The following is a 27905-nucleotide window of genomic DNA, read 5'->3' as shown; positions in this document are numbered from 1 at the left end:
AAAGCTGGATCAAGGTTATCCAGGCAAAGAACTAGTCACGGGCCACTAGTGCGTGATCGCTCATTTTAATGAACCAAAAATAGCTCCCCTTAATACACTGCTGCCAGGTGAGGCTTGCTACCTTCTTTTTGTAGCCTTTCCTGCCTGTCTCCTGACTTACGGAGACGTTTTTTTTCAAATTAATTGTGAATCGGTATCAGCTATTTGGCCATTTGTGTGGTTGCATAGCGGCAAAGAAGAAACACATTTAACTGCTCCTGGAAAAGGCAGAGAATGTCCTTGTCAAAGCTCTAGGGGAACTAAGTATTTAATTACTCTTCTATTCTCGGAGTACTTTAGCATACAAAATTACATAAACATACATCCTACGCAAGAGTTTGTGATATTTCTCGTATGTGGCAGAAAATGTGCTGCACATGCTTTCCTTGTGATGGGAAAACATAACACTCCTTGGATGCCGCTAGTTGTGCTAGTTGTGTGCGTGTGTGTCTGAGTGGGAGTATTCGTGTGAGTGTGTGTGCATGTGTGTGTGTGTGTGTGTGTCTGAGTGTGCATGTGGGTGTGTGCATGTGGGTGCATGCATGTGAGTCTGTTTGCAAGTGCATGCGTGTGTGTGTGTGTGTGTGTGTGTGTGTGAGTGCCTGCGTGTGTGTCTGTGTGTGTGAAGAATTCTCTCATGCTGTATTTTGAAGAAGCTTTTGTGTATGCTGTCTATGTTTGTAAGCGCTGCGTTTAAAAAACAAGACGGAGGGAAGGCAGGGGAGGGGGAGGAGAAATGCGACACGGCGGGCAGGGGAGGGGGCGGAGCGGGTAAAAAAAACCAAGACCGAGGGTAGGCAGAGAAGGGGGGGGGGGGGAGAAATGCAATGACAGACTGCTATAGCGCGATCACTTGCTTCAATGAGATCTTATCACTTCAGTTAATTTGCAGGAAATAAAAAGTACAAGAAATCTACTACCACTAATCAAAGTATTCTTACAGGAAAAGGTGAAACAAAAGCATATTTGTTTGAACAAGACGGAGGGAAGGCAGAGAAGGGGAGGGGGAGGGAAGGCAGAGAAGGGGAGGGGGGGAGGAGAAATGCGACACGGCGGGCAGGGGAGGGGGCAGAGCGGGGAGAGCGGCGATGAGGGTGTGAAGCAGCAGGGGCCTTTGAAGTGAAGCTAAGCAGGGGCTGGTATGGCAATGCATCCCGCCCGGCTTGGAAGTGGAATACTTCAATACAACCGCCTTATGTAGTCCCAAGCTCGAGGGAATATATATATTCTTCAACCGTAACCTGCTCATGGAGTATAAAGCAGGCTCAGACACAGCACAGGATGCAGTTTTAAACCAATATATTTATTTCAGTACAACAGTTAATGTGATGCGTTTCTGCCGAGACACTGGCTTTTCTCACACATAACAAGCACCATACTGAATTCACCATTTATGCTGTTGAACAGTGCACGTGATGCATGGACATAAAAGAACACTGCAAATACAGCTATCCTCTGCTCTAAAGCCACAATGTTAACCTTGTCTAAGCATCGGTATTATTATTTGACAACCGTTACATCATACCAGTGCAGCAAGTCCAGTGACTGCACACTTGATGTTTAAACAGCGAAGACCTTCTGTTTACATACCACAGACAAGTGTTGGATCTTCACATGAATTATATATATATATCACACAATCCACAGCTTCGGCGAAGGCAATCCTTTCCCCACCACAGCAACGTAGACACGGACCAGAAGTAAGTGCAAGTTTCTTTATTTGTTGCGAACTGCCGCCATAACGTTTCATCATACCAGTGCAGCAAGTCCAGTGACTGCACACTTGATGTTTTTAAACAGCGAAGACCTCCTGTTTACATACCACAGACAAGTGTCGGGTCTTCACATGAATATATATATGAAACAGGAAACTCCTCTCAGAGAAAGAAGCAGAAGCCACAGGGGGGATTGAAAGACAGCACCGTTTATTTCATATAAATGGCGAATGCATTTCGGCCGGTTTGGCCTTCGTCAGCGCCTGCGGTGGATGTGAAGGAACCCCTGACGTTCTGCAGTTCAAATCCAACCGCACTATGATAGGTGCGAGTGTCCGCTCCGCCCCTCAGCAATTATTAATTATTATCTCAGGTGATAGTTCAGCCGGTCCAAGAAGGTCTACGGACTCAGTTTCCCAGGATGCAACAGTGGCTCCCAGGTGAGTGATGCTCAGGGTTGTTCTTGGGGTGATCCAAGAAAATAGCGGGGGGTTGGGTACTCTGCACAGCGTTCTGGAACCCCGCAATAGGAAACTTGTAGTGCTGCCTCAGGATATATATATATATATATATATATATATATATATATATATATATATATATATATATATATATATATATATATATATCGCCAGTAGGTAGTTATAGTGAGGACATTGTTTCTACTCAAAAAGCGCTTTTTCTTTTGCCAATATCTTTGGCACCATTTGACTAATCTTTGCGAATTTTACTAATGGTTCGCTCAGATCAGCTCCTGTCTTGAAAGTTTCAGGGTGATTCGTCGAGCAGGGGCCGAGAAAAATGGGGGGTCCCAAAACGTGTTTTCTCTATGTTAATTTCCATAGGAAACTTTAGACAAAGCTACAGCCCGAACTGCTGAATGGTATTAGACAAAATTTGGCAAAAAGGTAGGTCTTGGTACTAGAAACTAATATATCTGGGAAGTATATACACAGTTGTTTTACCACACACTAAATGTGATACTCACCAAAGATGCTCTTCGAAGTCGTCGACTCATCGGCTTGTCAAAAGGTGGGCTGTTCATAGCAAATTTTTCCAAGTACCCTTCAGGCAATCGAATGTCCGCAGGAAGTGAAAGTCGTTTGTTGATGTCCTGGTGAAGATGCAAAGTCATTATATTTATATGGATCTTTTATTTAACTTTAGCTTCAAAAACAGTAAATTCGGTAATCTCAACATTTGCGTACAGCTGATCACATTTGGTGGTGCTATTTGCTTCTCCTCCAATCACATAAAATACAAGGATTTTTTTCTTTTTTTTTTTAAAGAAATGCACAACGGCGGCAGCCACAATAGTAAATCTGCAGACAAGAGGTAAATACAAAGCCAGCATGATGAAATTAGACTATTCTTTTTGCCCTTTCACTCATATTTGCCATAGTTGATTCAATATTTTGTCTAAAAATTCTAAAAAGTACCTAAGAATTTATATTCAAAAGCAAAACAAATATCCAGTTAGGTTGTTTCAAATGAAGACAAATACCTTCAGATTTCTAGCTCCTGACGAGCTTAGCCAAGCAAGTCTCATCGTATTAAGAAAGCTATGTATCAATGCTACGTGACTAAGGGAGGCTGACATTTCGAAATCTGCAGTTCTTTTTTCCCCAACATTGAAGTTTTGCATTTAAGCAGGTAGAATAACTTCAACATTTTGACCTTCTTGCATTTGATTCAGTTCGCAATATTGATGTTATTATTTGTACTTATCACATGAAAAGCAAAAACATTATATTCCGTTTTGAACAAACACCACCACTTTTATATTTTATCTATTGAATAAAAGCAACGCAGGAACCAATTCAAATATCATTGCAAAAGAGGGAAGCATACCAAATAGATCAGGAATAAACCCATAAAACAGTTTGGAAACACTCTGGTCTATCCCGGCACCTATGAATGTGGACCACAATAGGGCCTCCGAGAGTGTAAAACGCTAGTTCTGCATAGCAAGTTACCTGCATTACTGTTTTCTTAATTCACGCTGGGCAAGCATCAACCTGTCATTACCATGACACCGCAGTAAACCTCATTGATCCGGGGTATTACTTTACAAATAATTACATCACAAACTGAAGACTGATTCGGTTTTGTCTCCGTGTAGAGTCAGTGGAGTGAGTATATGTTTTAATGATGGGTGAATAATACTGAATTTGAATACACAACGCTCCAAATTAAACAATGCATCTCCTTAGCAAGTTAAGAACTGATCCAGGAAAATGCAAATTGCCACCATAACAATAGCAATTTTTATTTTATACCGCTGGTTAATCGATTATCTGGGAAATCAACTCACCTGGCAGCCTTATCACTCTGAGATCGCCAGGTAATATGGAGAATAGGATTCAGACGTGTATAAAAAGTTTTAAAGATAAAAATTGTTGTACTACTAATAGTGATGCTTCATCATTGGCATTAAGGATAGAGAAACTGTTCATGACCATTACAAATTATCGAAGACCAGCCACTAACGTATGAGGCCAGAATGTGGCACTAAACATGGTAGGTAATGGGTGGTGGGATGTAGACACACACTGCCAAAGTCCTGGAAGAATCTTAAACAGAACCGCAGCCCCTTCTAAATCAATTGATGCTAAAAAGATGTATCATCAAGCCTAGAGCTTGTGAGTGGGGTGGTATTATGCCAAGTGGCAGAACCTCAGCCGTTTGTTCATGTAATGTGCTCTAGTGGAGAACTTCATGGAAATCACCTGGGTCTCCAGGTTCTCAACGATTAGATGCATGGTGTGCAAAGGTTTAGCTCATCTGGAACGATGTTATCAATGAGCAATGATAGAACGTTCTTATCTCCATAGTCCTTCAATGGACTGGGTGCCTTACTCCCAAAAATGTTAATTTAGTGGTCTTTCTGCAGGAAATTCAAACAGACTTAGCAAGGCTAAGAAGCGGCAACTAGATGACGAGGGGCTATCATTGATCTTCAGAAGAACAGCTGTGAATCAAAGTAGTTGGAGGAAAGACATACGAAAAAGCAGCCATCCAGTTGAGCATCAGGCATTCCTTTAGGGAGCTGGGTGCAATGCCCACCCAGGAGGTAAACTTGTTAACTTTGGTGCTCAAGTGAGATTTGCAAGCACTGCATTCAAAGAGATCGAGCTGAGGATTGAAGACAGCTTAGAAATATAACTTGCCCTCATATCAGAGGTAAACTCGATAGGGATTGTCAGTTTTGATTCAGCTACTACTAATCCAATGGATATGAAAATTCTAACCCGTTTGCCATCCAGTCCACAATTCTTGAGGGGGTTGAGGAGTAGCACAAGAGCAGTACAGAGAAGATTGAGTCATGAGGAAACAGTACACTTATAGAGACCCCTGGCAGTTCTGGAGTTGCACCATGAAATCAGTGCCAACTCCTGTTCCTCTAATACCTGCATTGGCAGGAGGAGTGTTGGAATCCCACACTTGTGGATGTGGTGTGCCTCTCTATGTCGGGGAAGAGCTGCCAACCAACAGCATTGTTGGCGGGTCTCCTGAGAAGCAGCCTCAGCAGGGGATGTTGCCCTTGCTGTGCCATCTGTGTTGTAGTTGTGTCTGGAAAATAGGAAAGGCGAGACACTTGGACTTTTTTGGTTACAGCAAGACTCTCTGCTCACTCAGAGAGTGCCACCTACATAGCAAGAGAACTGGGTTTAATAGCAGGGTGGAACATTTGGAAATGTACTTGCTTGGTCAAGCTGGAGCTGCAACAGAACCGGCCCCTGGCAAGATCTGGAGTCACTCAAGAAAACAGAGTTGGTTTCCTGATCTGTTGTTGAGGAAAGGGGTAATTGCTAGGCTTCTCATTTAAAGTGGCAAGCAGCAGCGTACTGAGAAGAATAAATTGCATTCATTCTATGGAGCAATGGTAGCTTGGGACCTCTATACCCAGAATACAAGGGAGTCACCAGAAAACTGGTTTCATGGTCAAAACTCCCTCAGCTGCGAGGCGCTAAACACCCTCTCTCTGGACTATGGCATCTGGATTCAGTTGAAACAATTTGGGGAGCAAAGGACTAAAACATTTGAGGTACTTTGAACTTACTTGTGGTTACATACATTTGCGTTGGACCTGTCTGGGTGACTTCAACGTGGGAGGGTTACGTTCTTCTAACCACCTTCAGAATTCTTTGTAATGATTCACTACAATACTTCCTGTGAAACCAGTTCATTACTTTGCACCAAGTCAAATGGCTCGAAGGTTATCTCTTACCAATGGCAGCACACATCATGGATGGTATGACTTCTCCCCAAGCAAGAAATATAACGTTTGTGGGTCAGTAGCTGCCAACGATCATTACAAGGATGACTAGAAGCCTAAGCACTGAAAATAAGCTATCTGAATTGAAAGAAAGAAAAAAAATAATAAAAGGGGAAAAACAAAAAAAAAACTAAAACATGCAAATGGTATGGCTCTGTGTTAACAGTTTGTTGAATGCAAAAGAAGCAGGTTCTAATCCACAGCAAACAGCAGAAAAAAATTCATCTTAAAAGGTCTGCATATGCACTTTTGAGGGGATGAGCCACATAGAACAAATGCATGTGTGTGAGGTACTCGTGTGTAAAAGCTCTGATTTACCAGCTATATAAGCAAATTTCTATCCAGCTACTAAGTGTCAGGTTATCCCAAACACTGAGAATGGAAAGAATCAAGAGGCAAGGGTGAGGCACCACCGTTCTTTAAAGACACATTTTGCACCTTTCACAAATACAGCAAGGAGTTAAGAAAGCCTTCAGTGGTGAAGATCAACTATGATATAGACGCCATCAAATTTTGGGATCTTATGCTTAATATTGACATTTAATGACTTGAAAACCACCAACCGTCCTACAGGGACACAATTAGCTTGTACTTCACTTGGCACCTTGGGTCATGGCTAAATCCTGGGCCTATAAAGTAGTATATTTTTGCCTTACAAATTTACCAAGAGAGTAATAGACAACGGGTTGTAAATTGCACTTATCAAGTAAGGCTTTCTACAGACCCTGAAATGACAAACAAAAGTAGACTGAAATTTAGGCATGGTCTTTGAAGGGGAGAAAAGACACTAACTAGGAAAATCTGGCCGAGGTTCCTTAAATACTGCAATGTTTACCCATACCTCAAACTATTCTTTCAAAAACTGAAGTTTCTCTTCTCCAGATGAAGGGAAATGCCTTCTTGCCAGAGAGAATGGAGTTTGATTGTTGCTCAACCTCAGATGTCTTTTGTAGAGAGCCAAACGTGGATATAAACAATAGGGAAAGGAGGTGACTAAGCTGCTGATAGTTGTGCTCTCTCAGTCCAGTCCTCCAAAAACTCTGGACAATACATTATGGGAGCATTACTATTGTGTGGTAGAATCGTTTCTCACCAGTGCAGTTGATGTCACTTGTTTAGTCATGCAAATTAAACAGAAGTCCAGACAGAAATGTATTCTCTACTGTCTATAAGGAAGACACCAGGTAATAACCCCATACTCCTGCTCCATACGTAGCCACTGACAGACACTTACTTTTATATAGCATCACTATTTCTTTTGGTGCTTTATGTCCCAATTGTTTAGCAAATCGATAGAGTGCCTCGCATGCTGCTTCAGTAAGTTGTGACTTGATTACAAGTCTATCCCAGGTCCTATTCGACAAAAGTAAAATCCCCCGATGGCTAAAAGATTATGTTTTCATATATCTAAAGCGGGTATTTTTGGGGATATTAGTCAGAATGTAAGGTTTTTTTATGATTGACCTTGAGCTTCTGATCACCCATAAAGGTATTGAACCCAATGAGTAAAATTTGCAGACCATTAGCGGTGCAGGATAAAAGCATCGCATCATCCGGGTAAATGAGTACGGGAACCAAGCGGTTGCCCATTTTGGGAAGATCAGTGGTTAGGGACCTTAAAAATGCATCCAGTGCATAACTATAATATACAAACAAGATCTCGTATTTGCTTAAAAACGAAATCAAGGTTTAAGAGACTAGAATGGGATCAATAGCACTCTCCTACCCACGTATGTTAAAGTGTAGTCATCAGAATAACCAAAGATTTCAGATGCGAAACTCATGTTATTAGTCAGTATTATCCGTGTCAATATTTCTCCATAGGGGGAATGGTGAAAGTGTGCCACCTTAACATCTTGCCAATCTACTATCCCACACACCCAGGTGCCTGCGAAAAATACATTTAGCAATATTAAAATCACAAGCCCATAGTATGGAACCACCATTGCACTCGTAACTTATTAGGCTTAGGATAACAGATCCCAGATCCTTGGCAATATTCACCGGTTGGGTGAAAATGTATAGGAGGATATTAAGCTCTGTAGTAGAGGAAAGCTTCAGGAGCTGATAAGAGCTTGTGAGTAACTATAACAGATAGATTCTTGAGCCTAGTCAAAACAAGGGCAGCCAAGCCTCCCCACCCTACCCGCATAATAACAGACGGCTGGAGAACAAAAAGATTTGAACCTATCTACTATTACATTGTCGAAAACGCACGTTTCTTGGCAACAAATGGAATCAAAGAGATCAATAAAAGACAGCCATTGAGGATCACATATCTTTGAGAGAAAACCAACCACGTTCCAAGAAATAAAGGCTAAGGCGTCCTAGCGTTTTATGCCAACACAGTTAATTTCCATCATATTGTCACATTGGGACAAACTAAGAGGTTCCATACTAGGAATTTCTGCAACAAGATTGCAAGTCAAGAGATTAGAGACCGTGTCAATAAGTCCAAGAACATTCTTGTGGACCTCATTACAAACCAACAATTCCTCAGCATGAGTTTTAACAGGGACCAATGGGTTAGTTTCAGAGTCTGTATCCAAAGTGGTCTCATCTTGGTGATCTAGATAATTTTCAAGCCAATCGTTTGAATCCAAATCTATTGGCTGTTGGAATTGTACACATCCTATCCTATCCTATAACCCGTGGCAGAGGTAGAGGCATGTGTCCTGATCCCCAGGTGTTGGCAGCTCTAGGGCGGTAGAAAAACCCAGAGGTACAATAGAAAATGGAATCAGGCATGTTATCTGTGTCTTGACTACAACTGGAGTTCATCAATAGGCATGCTAATTCTGGATTTCTGCAAGTAATTATAATACAGTCCCCCTCTAGCGTTTTACTTGATGGGCCTATCCAACCTACCATCCTTAACATAAGAATATCATCATATTCCTTGATGGAGAATACAGAGTTTTTTGACAACCAATAGCAAACCTTACTTTTTTTTTTTAAAGTCTGGGAAGGACTATGTTACTTACCCTGTAAGCATCTGTTCTTGGCTTGTAGACCTGTAGATTCACATGCTTTGCATACTCCTACCATCTGGTGTTGGGTACGGATGTTTGCAAGTTGTTTTTCTTCAAAGAAGTCTTTTCCAGTCACAAGGTAAGGCGACTCCTCCTATCAGTGATAATGCATATGGGCATTGACTCCATTGTTTGATTGTTTTCCCGTAAGAGGGTGAGCATGGAGTAAGTGAATGTAGTACAGAGATGTCCTTGTGTATGTAATGTAAATAATAAGAACTGCAAAAACAACAATTGATGGACAGAATAATAAGAACTGCAACAACCACAGGTGTCTGGGGAGGAGGGAGTGCACATGAGAATCTACAGCTCTACATGCAAAGAACAGATGCTTACAGGGTAAGTAACTAACCTGTTCGAAACATGTGGGCTGTAGATACAAATGCTTTGCATAGATTATATAGCAGTATTCTCCCAAATCAGTGGCTAACCAGCAGGTGTTGCAGTTGTTTGAAGAAGTGTTTTTAGCACTGCTTGCTCTACATTAGCTTGTTGACATACTAATTCATCCACACAATAATGTTTGGTAAAGGTGTGTGGTGTAGACTATGTAGCTGCCTTACATATATCAGCTATGGAAATATTACCCAAAAAGGCCATAGCTGCTCCTATTTTGGGAGCAGAGTGTGCTCTAAGCGGTATAGTTCTTTTAGCTTTAACATAGCAAGTTTTAATACATTTGACAATCCACCTAGAAATACCAGATTTAAGATATAGGATTTCCTTTATGAGGTGGAGCGAATGCAACAAAATCATTTGGCATATCAATATAGTATAACAATCCTCTTTTTACATCAAGAGTATGAAGAGCCCTTTCTGCTACTGAATCAGGTTTAGGGAAGAACACAGGTAACTCAACTTGATTGGTTAATATGAAAAGCAGAAACTACTTTTGGAAGGAATTTAGGGTTTCTACGAAGAACCACTCTATCTTTATGAAGTTGAAAGAAGAGTTCTTCGAATGTTAATGCCTGTAACTCACCAACACGTCTCAGTGAAGTAATAGCAATTAGAAATGCAACCTTCAATTAGAGAAGTTTTAATGGACAATTATGTTGTTGTGTAGTTCCTATAGAAAATATACTGGATCTGCGCGTTTGGACAATATACACTGTAGGATTGGTGTCAGACGAACTCAGATTCCCCCCCTCCCTCACCGGGTATGTTATACTTTCTGTATCAGCTACCTCACAGTGTCACTCTAATCTCCTCTTACCAAGGAGAGAATAGTCTCTGGCAACCTCAGAACATGACAACCCTTATCCCTCAGGACCGTGGAAACATGTACTACTTTTTGCTCAGTCATTCGTGATTACTTAGTTTTGTCTCAGAGAGATACATCGAATGAAACAAGCTGGGCGTTTTCAATAATCATTTAGTGAACAGTTGTTATTCTTGAGTAGAATAGATGTGCTGCAACAACCATTAGACAGTATATGAGATAAATGCTTAACAGTACTACAAAGGTAAAAGGATGGTAGAGTTCTATCATCTTACTAAAATCATGAATACATTCGAGTATATACAACATGACAAAAGATGTGTACTCCTATGATGCCTCCATATCTAGAAGTACCTAAGTGTACCTTACATGGGTGTAGGTGTTATTCTACTAAGCCTCTAGGATTCAGTCAACCCCATTACCTTCGTGAGACTGTGGGACCCAGTCCTGGTCTCGAGTTGGACACCCCACGAGGGATGTTTAGAACACTGAGAGCTGGTGTATCTGCATGCAGGAACCTCTAACGTCTCTGGTCAGTGTGTCGGCCGGGAAGTCTCGATCTCCTCTAGCTATCTTAGCAAGACATGATGTATATATACCCCCATAGGTCTCCCCAGGGGTCCTACCTTACTGTGTTGGCCTAAGGATGACGTCAGTCCTGAACTTTGTGCATAGATTCTATACAGGAGATGGTAGTCCTGCTGTGCTTCCAAGAACCCTCATGCATAATGTATGAGATTTCGAACTGGGAAAAACTTGTGTTCTGAATGCAGTGTAATATCTAGGTAAAAGGTCAGTCCCTGTAAACCGTGACAAGTGTAATGTAGGGAGAGAATATAGGTGAAGGGTGACACGTTTACCTGGGCCTATATTATAGTACTTATATGGAATATAATAGTGTAATGGTTCAAAGGGTGGACCAAAAAGACTTTTGAGAGCAATGTTACAGTTGCAGATAGGTGCCGGTGGTACCCTGGATGGTATTATTCTTTTAAGGCCTTCCATAAAAGCTTTAATTACTAGAACTTTGAATAGGGACAAATGTCTGTTTTGCAGATATGCAGCTACCACTGCCAGATGCAATCGAAATAGATGTGTAAGCTAAGCCAACTCGCTGTAGATGCAAAAGGTAACAAATAATATTTTGTATAGATGCATCAAGCAGATCAATTATGTTATTTTTACAATGGATGACAAACCTTTTCAACTTAGCGGCATAACATGCTCTAGTGATAGTTTTTCTTGCTTCTTTCAAGATTGTCATATAATCTAGTGGTAGGTTTAAATATCCAAACTCCAGGACTTCAGGAGTCAGATCGCTAGGTTGAGCTCCTTGGGGATTGGATGTCTGATTTCTCCACTGCTATGTGTGAGAAGGTTGGAAGTGAGGTGCAGTTTTTGGTGTGGCACTACTGAGATTTCTAGTAGTGCGGTGAACTATGGTGGACAAGCCCTAGTAGGAGCCACTAGAATTAGTTTGAGTGATGTCTGTCTGAGTTGCCCAACTAGCAATGGAAGTAGAGGGATAGGCAGAAAAGCATAAGCAAATATCCCTGACCAGTTCATCCATAGAGCATTGCCTTTGGATAGATGATGTGGTAATGTGGAGGTGAAGTTTGCGCATTTTGAGTTCTCTGCTGTGGCAAAGAGGTCGATCTGTGGAAATCCCAATTTTTGGAAGTACGGAAGGAGAACCTGGGGATGAAGTTCCCATTCATGTACTTGTTGCTGCATCCTGCTGAGGTCGGCAAACTGGTTATGCATTCCTGGAAAGTGTTCTGCTAGAAGATGTACCTGTTTGATGCATTGCCAAACACCAAATGGCCTGAAGGAGGCATGACAACTGTAGAGAGTGTCCCCCCCGTTTTTGTACATAGGACATTGCTGTCATATTGTCCATCCTAACTAAGACAACTTTCCCTACTAAGTGAGGCTGAAAAGCTTTTAATGCTAGTTGAACTGTTAGAAGTTCCAAGTAATTGATGTGGAGACTTCTGTGTTTGGTGTCGCATAAACCTTGAATTGTTAGATGCAGGAGATAGGCACCCCAACCTGTGAGAGATGCATCTGCTGTTAGTAGGACTTGTGGAATGGGGTCGGGAAAAGGCTGCCCTTTTGTGTGTTCCACCACTGCAGAGAGTGATGAGTGCCGCGGTCTACCAACACTAGATCTGATAATTGACACTGTGATTGATTCCATGGATGTGCTAAACATTCCTGTAGAGGACGCATGCGTAATCTTAAGTGAAGCACTATTGTATGCATGATGCCATCATTCCTAACAGCTGCATGAAAGTCTTCATTGTTAGGTACTGGTTGGTTTGAAACTGTAGTAATAAAGTTTGAAAGTTTTGAATCCTGGCTCTATTGGGAGAGGCTAGAACTGCATCAGTGTTTAGCGTTGCTCCCAGATATGTTTGCAGTTGTGAGGGTTGAAGATGGTACTTTTGTGCATTGACTGTAAATTGTTGGGGAAAGTTTATGGTAGCTGGAGTGTGATGTAAACACTTTGTGTGTTGGCTTAGATGAGCCGATCGTCCAGATACGGGAAGGCATTATTTGTTGTCTTCTTAGATGAACTGCTACTACTGCTAGACATTTTGTGAATTTTCTGCGTGCAGAAGTAACTCCGAATGGAAGTACTTTGAATTGATAGTGGTTCCCTGCCAATAGTGGTTCCCTGCCATCCCAAATCTGAGATATTTGGGATGAACTGAGTGGATAGGAATATGAAAGTATGCGCCCTTTAAATCTAGTGTCAACATAAAGTCGCCTTGTTGTAGAAGTGGAACCACTTGTTGAAGGGTAACCATGTGAAAGTGTTCCGGGTTCTAGGGTTAAGGGCCTGAGATCTAAGATTGGTTGTAGAGACCCATCCTTTTTGGGGATTAGGAAGTAAAGTGAGTAGACTCCTAATCCTTGGTGTTGTAATGGAACTGTTTCTATAGCTCCTTTTGTCAGAAGAGCTTCTACTTCTTGTTTGAGGAGCTGTTGGTGCTGTGATGGAAGCTTGTGATTGCTAGATAGAATATTGGGAGGATTGGTGGTGAGTTCTAGGCAATAGCCATGTGGATAAAGTCTAATACCCATTTGTCTGTTATTTCTTGCCAAATGGGAAGAAAGTGTTGTAGTCTCCCCCGACAGGTGTAAGGTGGTATGGCAGATTATACGCAAGTCACTCTTTATTGGGAGATGGAGAGGTATGCCTTCCTCTGCCTTTGAAATTGTTCCTTCTGTAACCGCCCCTATAAAAACACCTAGATGTAGACGGTTGCATGTTTAATTTGTATGAGGATACATTTGAATCTGAGGGATTACTTTGTTATCCTCCTCTATAGAATGAGCGGCAAAAAGAACCTCTATTGGATGGTGACTGAAATACTCCCATTGATTTTGCCACTTCTGTATCTTTTTTCATTTTCTAAAGTGACAAATCCACTTGAGGCTGAAAAAGGTCTTCTTCGTCAAATGGAACATTTAAAATAGACTGTTGAACCTCTGGTTTAAACCCAGAGATTGAGCTATGCATGTTTTCTAAGGAGAATGCTGGTGCTAATTATTCCCCTTGCTTCAGTGTCAGCAGCGTCTAGTGCACATCTAATGGAGGAATTAGATATTAATTTCCCCTCCTGCACTAGTTTCTGTCCTCTCTTTTAATACTCCTCTGGAAGGCGTTGGAGTAGCTCCTCCATTTCGTCCCAGTGGGCTTTATTATATCTTGCCGATAGTCCTTGCGTGTTGGCAATGCGCCAATGATTGGATGATTGTGCAGCTATTCTTTTGCCTGATGCATCAATTAACTTAGACTCTTTGTCTGGAGGAGGTGCATCTGCTGTAGTTTGTGAGTTTGCTCACTTTCGAGCATTGGATATCACCAGGGAATCAAAAGACCACGGTCACTTAATAAAAATTGGGTCAGATGGTGGAGGCTTGTATTTTTTTTAATCAAGCTTAGGTGTTAAAAGAAGGCCTCTTGAAACGACTGGGCAGACCCCTATGTTAGCCAACCTTCTATTAAACACTTGGGGCCAGCAGGCAAACACCCCATAAATAATATGGCCTGTACATTACCATGCGGGATTTAATGTCCTGCCAAACGTTTTTCCACTCCTATTCACTTATGCCATCTTGAGCTCACCCTTCTGTAGAGGTGTCATTACCACTATATGTCCTCTACATAAAAATCTTTTGAAGCAACTGGGCAGAAACCAGGTTTTGTTAATACACCGTTTTTTAAGACACACTAGGGACGACATAAAAACCTCAACAATGTCGCCATGAGGGGGCAAATAGAAACATGGGAAGTCATTGCCTTGCCACATGACTTGTCACTCTTTTATTTATTTGTTTATGCCGTCATGAGTTCACCCTTCTACTGTGAGGTGCCAATACCCCCATTTTGTCGCGCATATTATGAAACAGGAGAGAAAAAAACACTTCGGAGTAACCCGTATGTCTGGCTGCACACTCCCTTGGTACAATGTCTACCATAGACGCAATTCCATGTACCATTAGTAAATACTTGCCCAGACCTGATTTACTTTATTTTTAATATTCTTTTTTTTTTCATTATACGCTCGTACAACAGGAAGCTTTTTGGTGAACTCTCCAATCTATTACGCTCTGTATACGCTATCCGGCTGGTCCAACATTTCACGCCCGGATAGTTTAAAGAGTTAGGAAGAGGTAGTGTCCTTTTAGTTAGCACACTAGTCTTTTTCTCTCCTAGGGCTATACAACAGACACCCTTGAGCAACAAACACATTCAGCCGGAGGTGCCATTCTAGGTCACCATCTTGGTTTTTCCGACGGTCTAGTGTTTGTACCAATTGGTGCAGTTTTTTGTGGCAAAACTACCGATTATGCTCGGTATTTAAGGACACTGCCCACAGTGGCTCAATGTTTCACGGAGATGTGGCGAGGCAGTGTCCTGGTGAGGAGGTAACCTTGATATTGTAAATACGGCACAGCCAATTTGCAACAGTGACACACTGCTCAATTAGGAAGGATCTCAAAACCAACAGTTTTATTTTCTTTTTCAATTTCTTTTAACAGTGTGTGACTAGGTACCCCTTCCCTCCCGTTTTAAAGGCTCATGGGGCATTATCTGGGCAGTATAAGTACGTGAACAGCCTAAACTTTGGAGGCTTCTTTATCTGTCACGAAACAGTTTTTTGAAGGAGAGATATATTTAACAGATACTCTCAGTTATACTTATCATATGGACATGCACACCATGCATTTCATTTGAGTGTAGAAGGGATCTCTTCTAGATCCTGATGAGAAGCCAGGGGACGGCTTCGAAACATGTCAACACAGGAGACCCTGCTCATTAAAGCATAGTATCTCCATCTCATTCCCCAAATTTTAATTATACTAGCTCAAAGGAACATTAATATTTATTTTTTCCACTCAGCCAGGTATTTTTTTATTTTTTACCATTCACTCACTTCGGACCCTTCCACTCACACTCCTAAACCACACATAGTAATGTTTTTTGTTTTTCATAACCAGTGCTCCCACGTAGTCATAGGTAGAAGCACGCCCCGTCCTGCAGCGGGCGGGAAGACCCCAATGATGAAGCATGCCACCAAGGGTCCTTTTGGTGGGTGAGGGGGTATTTAAATAAAGCTGCGTGCTTTCCACCACTGTAGGAGACACACGTAGTCTGGAGGAACACTTCTATACTTTCCCACAAGGGTGGACCCTTTGTTTTTTGACAATGTAATTCGAAGGCAACGTTTCCTCCTCTTCTGCTCGTTTGAACATTACCACTTCACTCCCTTTTTGTGTTACTTTGATATAAGGGCAAGTACAGGGTCTTTGAAAATATCACTGGCATGCATCATCATGCCTTTTAGCATGGGTGAACTTTAGTTTTCCTTCCTATGTGTAGAACCTAATGTTTCAAATAGAAAGTCCTCTTCTATGGATTCCTTGAATAGTGCAACTCCATGGTAGGAAGCTACGCTGGAGATTAACTTCTGGTATGCTGTGTTGTCATCAGGAGGTGATGGTTTTGCAGGGTATAAATCAGGATCATTATCCATAGCTTGATCAATATTATAATCATTCCATGGATCTATTGGTGGTTGACTATCATCTCCCTCCTCTATATCAGGCTGTGTATGTGGAGAACCATGTGGCGTGATATTTAAGGGATCTAAGCCTGGTAATGGTGCAAGTGGTGGAGGGGACTGAGGGATAGAGTAGATAGTACTTGTAGCCATGTCCTCCTATTTTAGAGGAATTTGGAGCTGGTATCCACTGCAACAGTCTTTCTTTTGGATGATATTGCATTTCAGCGATTTATTTCAGTAAACTCGTTATGTCACCGTGTTGGCGGAACTCCCTCCACATAGCCTAATGCTGATGGGCGAGAGTGACCTATGCCCCTTCTAACACCTAATTGAGGTAAGAGGGGTAATACATAAGACTGGGACAATAAGACGTCCTGAAGAAGACCAAGGTGATCCATTAACTAAGGGCTAATAGAGGTCGAAACATGTTGACTAAAGCAGTGAAGGAGGGGTGCTAGTGGGCCTTAATACCCTTTGGTAGCACCACCATCCATTCTTTTTCTTAATCCTGACCTTGGAACCTATCAATTAAGTTTACTATGCTATCCAGGAGCCAGTTTTAATTGTTCCCTACTGCGAATTGTTTGTCTATTTTTGTACTCAGTCTTGATTTGCTGTGTGTGGACACTGGTGTCACGTTCAACTTTGTATTGCACTTTGTCTGTGTATCTCTGTGTTCCCCCTCCCTATGCTCCGCCCGGTGTGTGGCTACGCCTGGGCGTTGTAGCAGACCCGATGATGAAGCATGTCACACACAGTGTGTGTGAGTGAGGGCAGTTTTTCATCACTCATAGATATGCCAATGCTTGCACACCTTTGTCGATTTTGTGTTCTTTTTTGTCGTCTCCGCCCCTTTTGTGTGTATATATATTTACACAATTTTTAATGAAAATTCATCACTGTGGAAAAAGCAGTTCTCAAACCAAGCACCATGTTACATTGAAGCATGTAAAGATAAGGATGACTAGGTTTAGTTCAGAACTTTCAGTGGGATCTGAAGGGCACATGTAAAAAGGAGGATCTGTGTTAAATGAATACCTGAGATAATAGGGCAAAAGAAGACAAACCCCAATCTTACCAGAAAGCCCACCATGCAGACAGGGTAAATGGTTAAATGCTCATGATACAGAAGGGAAGTAGGAAAGAAAGATATTGCAGGTGCTACACCTTTTTAAAACGGAATTCCTATGAAAAGCCCATTCGGAAAAAGGAGTCAAAGTGCACACCAGTTGGAAGGAAGAATCAATAATTAAATGGAAAGGGAGGTTAGAAACGGGTTTGACACTTTAAATAAAAGACACAAAACACAGGACCAAGAGCCAAGTAAGCCAGAACTGGGGTAAACCAAAACAAAATAGAAATGGCAAGTTGGGAGAAAAAGTGAAAGATGGTGCTTTGACAAATATCTGATTTTAGAAAACAAGCAAATAAGAAGATTTATTGTAGGTAGTGGAAAAGATGACACAGGACAGTGATCAATGAGTGAGTGGCATCCAGTAAGAGCATGTGTAAAGGCAAATCCCATAAAATGCATCCAAATGAGCACTTAATGCTTCTAGAAACAGTACTACAAACCACTCCCTTACAATATATATCACATACTTTGCTCCAGGCTGAAACCCAGTGTACTCTTACTGCATGCAACTCAAATTCAGCATACATATCTATATCCAACAGTGCCTAGCAATAACTGGTGCGGCTGTATATTCAGCCCAGACTTAGCATGCATTAAACATCTGCGAAGGCATGGAGAGACCAATCCTAGAACTTTCTCCAAGAAGAGAAATGAAACCAGTATGGAGCTAAGCAGGATGCAGGAGACCACCATCTTGTAAAATACCAAATTTGTCCCTATAGAATGGTATGGATGGTCTTCAGTGCACACCACACATAAGCACAAGAAAACATAACCTGAGAGAAACAAATGAAATGATGCTTGGGAAACTGACAGACAACAGAATATTTGGCTACAACAGAATATTTGGCTTAGACCATAGTGCACCACAACTATAAAGCTACCTACCTACCAGTTTACTTCACTCGTAACTATACATTATAAAACTTAAGTAAACCTCATCACATCTTTTGACACACAATTCAGAAAGGAAGCCTTTGATCAAGAAAATTATTTCCGTTGCAGCATAACCCACTCATTGTACCACCACCAGCCTCAGGTCTAAACAAACATACAAGTTTAGAACACAAATGAATAGTCCTACATAAAGTAGTTGACTAACAAGGACACCTTGACAGAGCAGACACTACTGATTGGCCTAAGGTCAGCAGTTTTCTCTTGAAGAACCAAATAAATATCACAAACTAGGTCAAATGTACCAAACGACTCAAACTAATTAAATATCTCCATTATCACTAATCCAACATAATTTGATTGGTATTTGTGAAGCCCTACAACAGTTTTGATAAAGACCTACTAAGGAAAGACTATACCAAGTTGGGACCCAAACAATGACAAGCATCTGTTTTCGGTAATTGGTGGCCACTGTCTCTTTCCATTTCAAAAGTAATAATTTAACAGGTTCAAGAAATATACTTATTTACTAAGAAAAAGCTGGAAGAAAGACTTCTAAAACAAAATAAAAAACTGATTTACTGAAAATTAAATTTTTTGAACGTGATCATCTTGTAGAAATTGTACACTAACTAGGAGCAGTGCATTTTAAGAGACATTCAAGGATAAGACTTGAAGGCTAGAGGCTCACAACAGTGAAATATAATTTTCAATAAAAATTTACTGAAATAAAAAAAAAAATAATCTTGGCTCTTAAAATAATTGCATATTTTTACAGTGGATTTCAAGGATAAATCAAGTAAACAGAATGTTAACAAAAATAAAAAAAACCTTCTACTTACTTCTGTTGATATTCGCCTGTGGTGGTGGTTCCTCATTCTTACTCGGACAGGTGACTGTATCTCATCAGAGGATGTCCCTGAGGCTTGGTCACTTTCACCATCTGAACCCATTTTCACATTCTCATGAACGATGCCTGTAATCAACCAAAACCCAACATTTGTATAACAGTTATGTCATCAAAAATTGAAGAAGCAGACTAAGAGAAAAGGTAATACATATAAAACGTTATGAATAAATAATTCAATACTTTACTTCAAACTTCGATTTAATACACATAAAACTCAAAATAATAATATAAATTGTTGTCATGTAATTTAAACTTTATTCGGTAGTTTCACAGAGGCATAAAAGCACATTAAAATAAGAATTAAAAACATGCTAATCAAATAAAATATAATTTTAGATAAAAATATAAAAAAGACTTGCATCACATACTATTTACACATATAACGTTCATAAATCACGCAGTGATTTTCTTACTCATAAGGTGTGCAATAAGTATGATGAAACACATGCACAAATTTCAGGCGAGTGCAATTGTTGCAAAAAGACCTGTATGGTTTTACAGTGTCTAAAATTGGGCTCTTTTAAAAGAGGGTTAAGAAAACACATTCTAGGCGCATTATAAAAACTACAAAACAGTGTAAAATGCCTTGAGTTGAGCAGTTATAACAAATTTCCTACCAACTAGCGTTTCCCTGAGTCTCGCTAGTAAAATTCTACCTCACTTGTGTGGGTGGGCCAAGTGCCAGTGACCGGTAAGGGTAAAAAATATGTAGAGATTGAGGGGATATCACAGCAAGTTGATAAGCACAATTTTCTTATTTATTTTTTCGGTTGACTCTGCTTTGGACACCCACACAAGTGAGGTATCATTTTACTCAGGAGACCGAGGGGAATGCTGGGTGATAGGAAATTTGTGCCGGCGTGATAATCCCACAAGGAAATGTTAGGAAAATAGGATTTTTCTTTAGCTAAATCTGGGGTTTGCAGGGGATTCTGGGTAAGAAAACGATGAGGGATCCATGGAAGGGACTCATCCCTGAACTTGCCCCCGTGTCTAGTTTTCAGAGATGTCTGGGTTTGGTAGGTTTTCCTAAATGGCTGCCCTGCCCGGGACCACAAACGCAGGTGCCCCCCTTGTAAAACCAAGTTGTTTTGTGATAGATAATTTTGATGTCTCCACAGTATGTTTTGGGTCATGTCCTGTTGCGGGCACTAGGCCTACCCACACAAGTGAGGTATCATTTTTATCGGGATGCTTTAGGGAATGATGGGTGGGTGGAAATTTGTGGCTCTCCACAGATTCCAGAGCTTTCCATCACATAAATGTGAGGAAAAGTTGTTGTTTTTTATGCAATAGGTGGGGTTTGCAAGATATTCTGGATAACAGAACCTGGAGAGAGCCACACGTCAACCCATCCTGGATTCCCCTGGGTGCCTATTTTTTTTTTTTTTTTTTAAAGTACAGGTTGGCTAGGTTTCTCTAGGTGCAGCTGACCTAGGGCCCAAAATCCCCAGCTAGGCACATTGCAAAAACAAGGTCAGTTTTCAGTGGAAATATGCGATGTGTCCACGTTGCGTTTTAGGCCTTTTCCCATCATGGGCAGATACTTGTTGAAACGTTTGCTAATTTGCGTATTCCAACCCATTGTTTTAGTTACACAGACCCCCAGGTACCAAAACACCTGCACAGGATCAAGGGGCACATCCTGCTCCAAAATATTTGCCCTATCGGTTATGTAAGGGTTAACAATATGCAGTTAGTTTTATTAACATTGAGCTCAAGGCCCCGATCGCTGCATAAACTTAAAAGGCGATCAACTAATGCCTGCAGAGCACATGGTATTTTAGAAATTAAAAGCGTATTGTATGCAAACAGCAGCAACGGGATTCTACGAGGGCCCGATTTAGGTGCATCATTGTGAGGAAAATCGTCCTGAATCTTATTAACCACTTCAGCGCTAATGACAAGGGTAACTCGTCATGGACTTTCCATTGATTTCAATGGAAAGTCAATGGAAGCTCATCAGGTGCCTTAGCAGCCAAGTGGTTAAGTACACTGTGGCATGCAAAAGTAAAGTACTTTTCCTTTTTGTCACCAAAAGAACTGGATGGATAATGAATTACTAACCGACATTAGATGGTCTTATGAGTTCTGAGTCTCTAATCACAAACCACCAAGTAAGATGTGGACTGCTCTAATTTGCTACCCTGATGGTCATATGCTAAAAGGATCTGTCCACTTGATGCCCAGGTTTCAGCTCAACAGTAAGGTAAGCTTCAGGAAACCACTGGTAAATGGCTTGGATTGTTGAAATCCGAGCCCAGTAACCCCTATATGCCGCAGGACTCCTGACAATTCAATTAGTACCAACTTAATTCAAACATACAGTATACACATCTACAGATGGATCCATTACAAAAGACATCACGTATTGACTCGGTGAAGATGGACAAAAAGTGCAATGTGAACAGTGAAATCACTGAAAGACATAATACAATTACATCTGATGAACAACCTATCTATTTATTATCAGTTTTCTCTACACTATGTTTATTTGTTAGTATTGTTCAAGTTTGGACCAGTACAAAACTTCAGCATATTTTAAGCTCTTAGAAAACGTAAAACAAATAAGTAAAACAAATTTATCTTTGCTGAACAAAAAGAAAATAAGTGGTAAACTTGTAAAGAGAAAATTATTTTCTCGGCCGCCACCAAGTTCAATGCTACAAGAAAGGGCGGGAACAATGTTATGCCCTTCAGGCACAGGCTAACAGGGTAGACCAGCAGAGGTTTGGAGGATTGGTGACCTATGTGTTGGGCATCCGAAAGTTTGGCTGGCATGGTAGCAGGAGTATTTATATGGCATTTGGTAAACACACAATTATTTTCTGAAAATGTATGATTTTTATGTAATCATAATGCTGGTTGGCCAAGAATTAGTACTATAGGTAGGGCTAAAAGAAAGAATTTACAAAATCACAGTGAAAAGGTGAAATTCACCCACAGAGACATGAAGGAAGATTGATCCTGGTATTGCGTGCCTAACTGTGGTGCTCGATGCAACCAAACCAGAATCTTTTATTGCACTAGAGTTTAAAACAACATTGAAAACATGACAATTCATGAAGGCTTTTCCATCAATCCCTGAACCTTATGGAACTACCCCCTTAATCACTTGCAGCAAACCCTAAAGAAAATAAATCTGAATAACGACAAAAAGATTCAACAAATCATCCCAAATATTTACTCTGTCTCCACAGTGATAATGGTTCAGCTTTGACCTGCCTCATGAAATGCTACGCAAAACCAAAGGGGATGATGGACGGAGAACTTGAGTAAATCAAACACTCACCCCCAGTCAACAGATATGGGTATAATCCATCATCATTCTTTAGCTCACTCCACCACCCCAGTTCAGACATGGCCATATGCAAATCAGTCTGACCCTGTGCCTCATGGGAACAGTCCAGTCCGAACTGCCAAGCCAGGTCTTCCATGGACCGGAAACAAGCATCCTGGGACCGGTTTCTGGCTAATCAGCCGTCATCAGCCAGGCTAGCTTGAATCCAGTGGCAAAGTGAGCAAGGGACCCACGTCTCGGCATACCCTGCCAACTTAGGGCGAACAAAGCGATACCAAAGGGGATAATGGACGGATCGCTTGAGTAAATCAAACACTCACCCCCAGTCAACAGAAATGCTACAGCGCACAAAATAGCTTTTGTCAAAAATCAGCGCCTTTATAAACTAACGGGAAGAAACGTTTGTCTGAAATAAGGTAACTAAGAAATTATGTGACCACACATATTTAGGCAAACTGATTACTACAGGAGCTAAGTTCATCCTTGGGTCTTGAAGATTAGCCATCTGAATTGTACACATTTTGCTACAAACTCTCTGCATTTTGTGGTAGCAAACAGCTTTACCTTTGAGACATGAGGCCAGCTTAATAATGAATGCATGGAACCACTTATGTAAACTACCAGAAAACAGACTGTTAGCCTATCTCAGGGACACCATCCAAGAAAAGATTGGCAGCAGAAAACCAAACAAGCATTTGAAATGCAATAAGTCTCACATTTACGCAAGTTTAAGCTATTGGCATCGTAAATGACAATATGTTTTATTTCGGTTGCAAAAACCAAAAGATAAATAAAAGGCATTTTCATTTACAATGCCAATAGCTGTAACTCGCGTAAATGCGAGACTGGTTGCATTGCAAATGCTTGTATTTTTGGTGCAATCGAAATTATGTAAATTCATCAAGAGGTGGTGCTTTAGCGAAATGGCTTTTATCTCACAGACTCCATTCACGGGCCTGCAATTGGGGGCAGAGGTGGACTCCATGGGCTGGCATAATATAGCCCTCTAAAACCACCCCTCTAAGTAAAAGGGTGTGCTTTAAGGAAACGCCCACGGCCTTATGCCCATACCAATTCTGCGAGTGGCTTACATGCCAACATTTTAGGAGGGGAAAGTTTGACTTCTATTGAAGCAGAGGCAATTTCAGGCGTGAGACAGAAAGAAAAAAAAAAGTGATTTTCGACGCAAAAAATCGGGAGTCTCCCGCATTAATCAGGTATATGGCATGTATGCTTGAGGACAAGTTTCAAGGCTGGTGCTGCTAAGAAATCATTGTTGGGTAGGCAACTAATGCACGATCTTCTCTTCTCCTGGGTTAACACATTTTGTTCACCACACCTATTCAACACTCGAGAGGTAACAGAAACCAACAACAAGCATTCGCAAGCTAAGTGTGCTGTTGCCGTCTTGGAAGCTGGTGTGCTTCTACTATGGCATTTATGGTCCCACTGGGGATTTGAAATCGGAAGGGATTCAGGGCAGCAGGCTGCGGTGAGCGATGCATTACTACAAGGTCTGCTCCAATCCCAGGTAATCACCAAAGTATTTCTACATGCGCCCACAGAGCTGGAGCAAGACACTACAAGGTCAGGGCTCGCCCGAGTCTACTGAATTTGCAAGATACCTTGTGAGGGTCCGGTGCAGTATCGGCAGTCTTTCGTCACAGGGCCAACATGCTGTAAGTTGCCCCTCTCCTGCAGACTAGCTGAGGGGGGCGTGGACGTCGCAGTGAGGCTTCTCGGGCTGGGGTTGAGGCACATAGTCAGGCTTGCGCTGCTTCATGAGAGTGCATACCCAGCGCGTCTCAGTTGTCAGAGCCACAGGGAGGCCGGATCAGGGCACGCGCCAGTGCTTATAGTCAGGTGCGCAGGTCCTCCATCGCTCGTAAACCAAGAAAGAGGATCGGGACACACAAACACTGATCGTAGCCCCCAGCGCTGCTTGTAAGCAGGATTGCGGGTCCTGAAGCGCACGCAACCCAAGAGGTGGGACTGGGACACAAGTCGGCATGGAGCGCAGAACAGCCTCTGTAGTAGAATTAAACAAGGCAGAAGAGACGTGGGAGGGCAGGGAGCGAGATGACGTGAGCGTGCACAACTGCTGTCCGGCCGCAAGCTCACATCGCCAGAAAAGAGACGCTGCGAGCGTGCACATCAGCTGTCTGGGGAAAGTGCACATGTCCTGTCCCCCTTCCGAACTCAAGTCGGCAACAATAGACCTCGCTAGCGACAGCGCTTCGCACTGCGTCGCTAGGCGAGACCTAAAAAGGAAAGGATACAAGTACAAAGGTGCAAGTTGCTCTTACCAAATATAGTTATTGTAAGAGAGCATATCAGATGGCTAGATATATACATAGTCAAAAGCGTACAACCTCAGAAATACAAATTCATTAGGTAGGAAATCAAGCAACAAATCAGGCTAAAAATCTGCTAAATTCTCTCCCATTACAAATAATACACAGGATGAGTGGGATATGAGACCTTTGCAAAATGTACTACTTAACACAAAGTAGTAGAAAAATGAGTATTATTGCTATGCCTCATCCCTCAGGTGGAAGAAAAAGGAAAGAACTGTCAACTTAGGTCAACTAATAAAACAGAGCCCTGATATACATCACAGGATGTAGACTAAATCCAATATTACACTAAGTAAAACGTCTACTATAAAGTATTTTACTGTGAGTCAATGCAATGAATTGCACAAATTACAAATTAGGGACCCAAAAACATTTATTATGTTGTTGGATTTATATTATCACACTAATCTAATATTTTATTAAAACCATGACTGTCCCGATTTTTTTTCTGGGGGAGTTTTGCATTCATTCTCTTATGCAAGGTATATTAAAACAATATAAGTAGCTAAAAGAAGACATACTGGTGCCTTAACATGCTGTTCGTATGCTTACAACAATTAAAATTAAGCACAGTAGAGGTTGGCCATCTAGCAAAAAAATAGGACAAAAAAAGAAACTAAACCGTTCGGATTCATTTTTCAGGCCACAAAGCGAAGCCACAGAATCAACCACAAGACATTGTATTGTAATTGTAATTGTATTGTATACGATACAACCACAAGAGATCCTTGCAGATAAGCTAAAGAGCCTACAGCTCCAGCTCGGGGTGCTTTAAAAAAATATGGTAAGCTCTCCTGGGATCATGTATTCAAGGACCCAGGAAACTTACCATGTTTTGTTTCTAATGTTTTAGCGATGCTGGGGGCTGCTGAACTCCCTGCAGCCCTCCACACAGCTAGGTGCACCACCAGGAATAAAAAGTATAATTCAAGAAGCCCTCTTTAGGGATTTTTTATTTTTGTATTTCTTTATTGACATTTTCCAATAACATACAGGAAATGGCACAGCACACATCTCAATACATCATACTAAAATGATATAGGGCAAGTATCTATGTCTCACTGTGGAGGGACGCAACAATAAGACGAGTTGAGTGCAGGATAAAAGGTTCCAATACTTGCAAAGTTGACAGTTATACAGTCAAATGGACAACCCCCACATGGGACTATGGGATGCTCCTAGCACAGAGCAGTGAATATTGTTTTTTTCAGTGACTTTCTATGATTTTAAAGTAGCAGTCAAATTTGCAGAGTGGTGAAGAAACGGGGCGGGCCGCTGACTAGCTCCCAGGAATTCCGATGTGTAGGACTTACAGGAGGTACCAGGAGGGCTTTTTGGCCCCCAAGGTCCATCAGGATTAAAAAGGACTTCATCCCCCAACTAGTAGTGCACCAGGATACGCGTTTGCAGAGTGGTGGAGAAAGGGGGCGTGGCCTCCGAACACCTTTTAGTAATCCTGCTGTGTGGGACTTACTGGAGGTAGCAGGAGGAGTAACCCACCCTCCCCCCCTGTAACCTCCAGTAAGTCCCACACAGCAGGATTGCTGAGAAGTTGTCAGAGTCCACGCCCCCTTTCGCCATCACTCTGCAAACCCAGCTCCACTGCTGCTTCGGGATGAAGTCCACTTTAGTCCTGAGGCTCTTCGGCTGCAAGGGGACCTCATCCCCCCCAACCAAGCAATGAACCGAGAGGCGCATTTGCAGAGGGGTGGAGAAAGGGGGCCTAGCCTCCAACCACCTCTCAGAAATCCCACTGTGTGGGGTATACTGGAGGTAACAGGAGGTCTTGTTGTCCTGTAAGGACCCTCAGCAGCCAAGGGGACTTCATCCCCCAACCAGGAGCACGACAGGAGGCACTTTTGCAGAGTAGTGGAGAAAGAGGGCGGGCCTCCCGCAAGTTACAAGCTTTTTTTTTTTATTAAAGGGGGGACCACGTGGCCCACCTTCCCTGGACCATGTTGGGCACCGGGGACCCCTTCCCCGGGGCCCGGCCTTCATATTTTTTTAATAATCAAGCGGAGCAGGCTCTAGTGGCTCCCCTCCAGGACCATTTTAGGGCCCGGGAACAGCATCCCCTGGGGCCTGCCCCCTTTTTAAAAAAAATATTTTTCTAGAAAAAGGGAGGGGGCCACATAGCCCCCCTTCTCCGGCCTATTTCGGCCTTGGGGACCCAGTCTCCTGAGCCCAGGCCTTCATATTTTTTTTTGGGGGGGGGGTCCGCGAGGCTCCCCTTATTTTTTAATTCGTCCCAGGGAGGTGGTGGCCCCTGGGGCGGGGGGGCTGCGAGGCACCGCACCCACATAATTTGAACTAGCCCTCTGGAGGTGACAGTCTCTGAGACAGCGGACTGGGCTCGCCCACTTTAATAATGAAAAGAGCCCTGGGGGTGGCTTTCCCCAGGGCTTTGATAAGCCCTAGGAGAGGGCCCGTGTCCCCCCCCTCCAATATTTATTATATGCCCCGCAGGACCTGGCCCGCCCGGGGGTTAATTAAAAGCAAGTGCGGGTGCTCACGCTTTTTTTTTTTCTTTCACAAATTTGCGAAAATCTGAACTAGGCTGCAATTTTTTTTTTTATGCTTTTATGCCCTTGCGGGTCCCAGGGGGACTACAAGATCATGTCTTGGGTTTCAGGGTATTCCTACCCTGTCCCCTTTTCTTCATTTTCACTTTTTTTGTGGGGGGAAGCCTAGTCCCAACATGGCTGCCAACACTTCCTGGTTGAAGTGTTGGAAGCCAATCAGAGTGGTGTGTTTCCCTGCACAAGCTCTTCTTTTTTAGTGAAGGCTTCACGACCAGAAATATCACTATCATTTTCAACTTAAATATCCCACCAAGTACTGAAAGGAATTATACCAAATCGGTCCCGACTGCACGGATCAACTCCAAACTTTCCATGACACACAGAACACATCTTGACACTTTTTTGAATTTCATGAAGAT

General features: G+C 42.1%; 1 protein-coding gene across 5 annotated transcripts in view; it reads right to left on the bottom strand.

Annotated features, from left to right (window-relative positions):
• Positions 1 to 27905, bottom strand: part of LOC144782165 (cyclin-dependent kinase 17-like) — a 588354-nt gene that overhangs the window by 330506 nt on the left and 229943 nt on the right. For all 5 annotated transcript variants that reach the window (XM_078661374.1, XM_078661372.1, XM_078661371.1 and 2 more), the window contains 2 exons: positions 19239 to 19372; positions 2743 to 2868 (listed from right to left, as the gene is read on the bottom strand). In XM_078661374.1, coding sequence (XP_078517500.1) covers positions 2743 to 2868; positions 19239 to 19372 — 260 coding nt within the window. The remainder of the gene's footprint in view (positions 1 to 2742; positions 2869 to 19238; positions 19373 to 27905) is intronic.

This window comes from Lissotriton helveticus, chromosome 9 (genome assembly GCF_964261635.1).
Source record: "Lissotriton helveticus chromosome 9, aLisHel1.1, whole genome shotgun sequence".
NCBI lineage: Eukaryota > Metazoa > Chordata > Amphibia > Caudata > Salamandridae > Lissotriton > Lissotriton helveticus.
The sequence above is the reverse complement of the archived record's forward strand: the minus strand, read 5'-3'. Positions and strand labels throughout refer to the sequence as shown.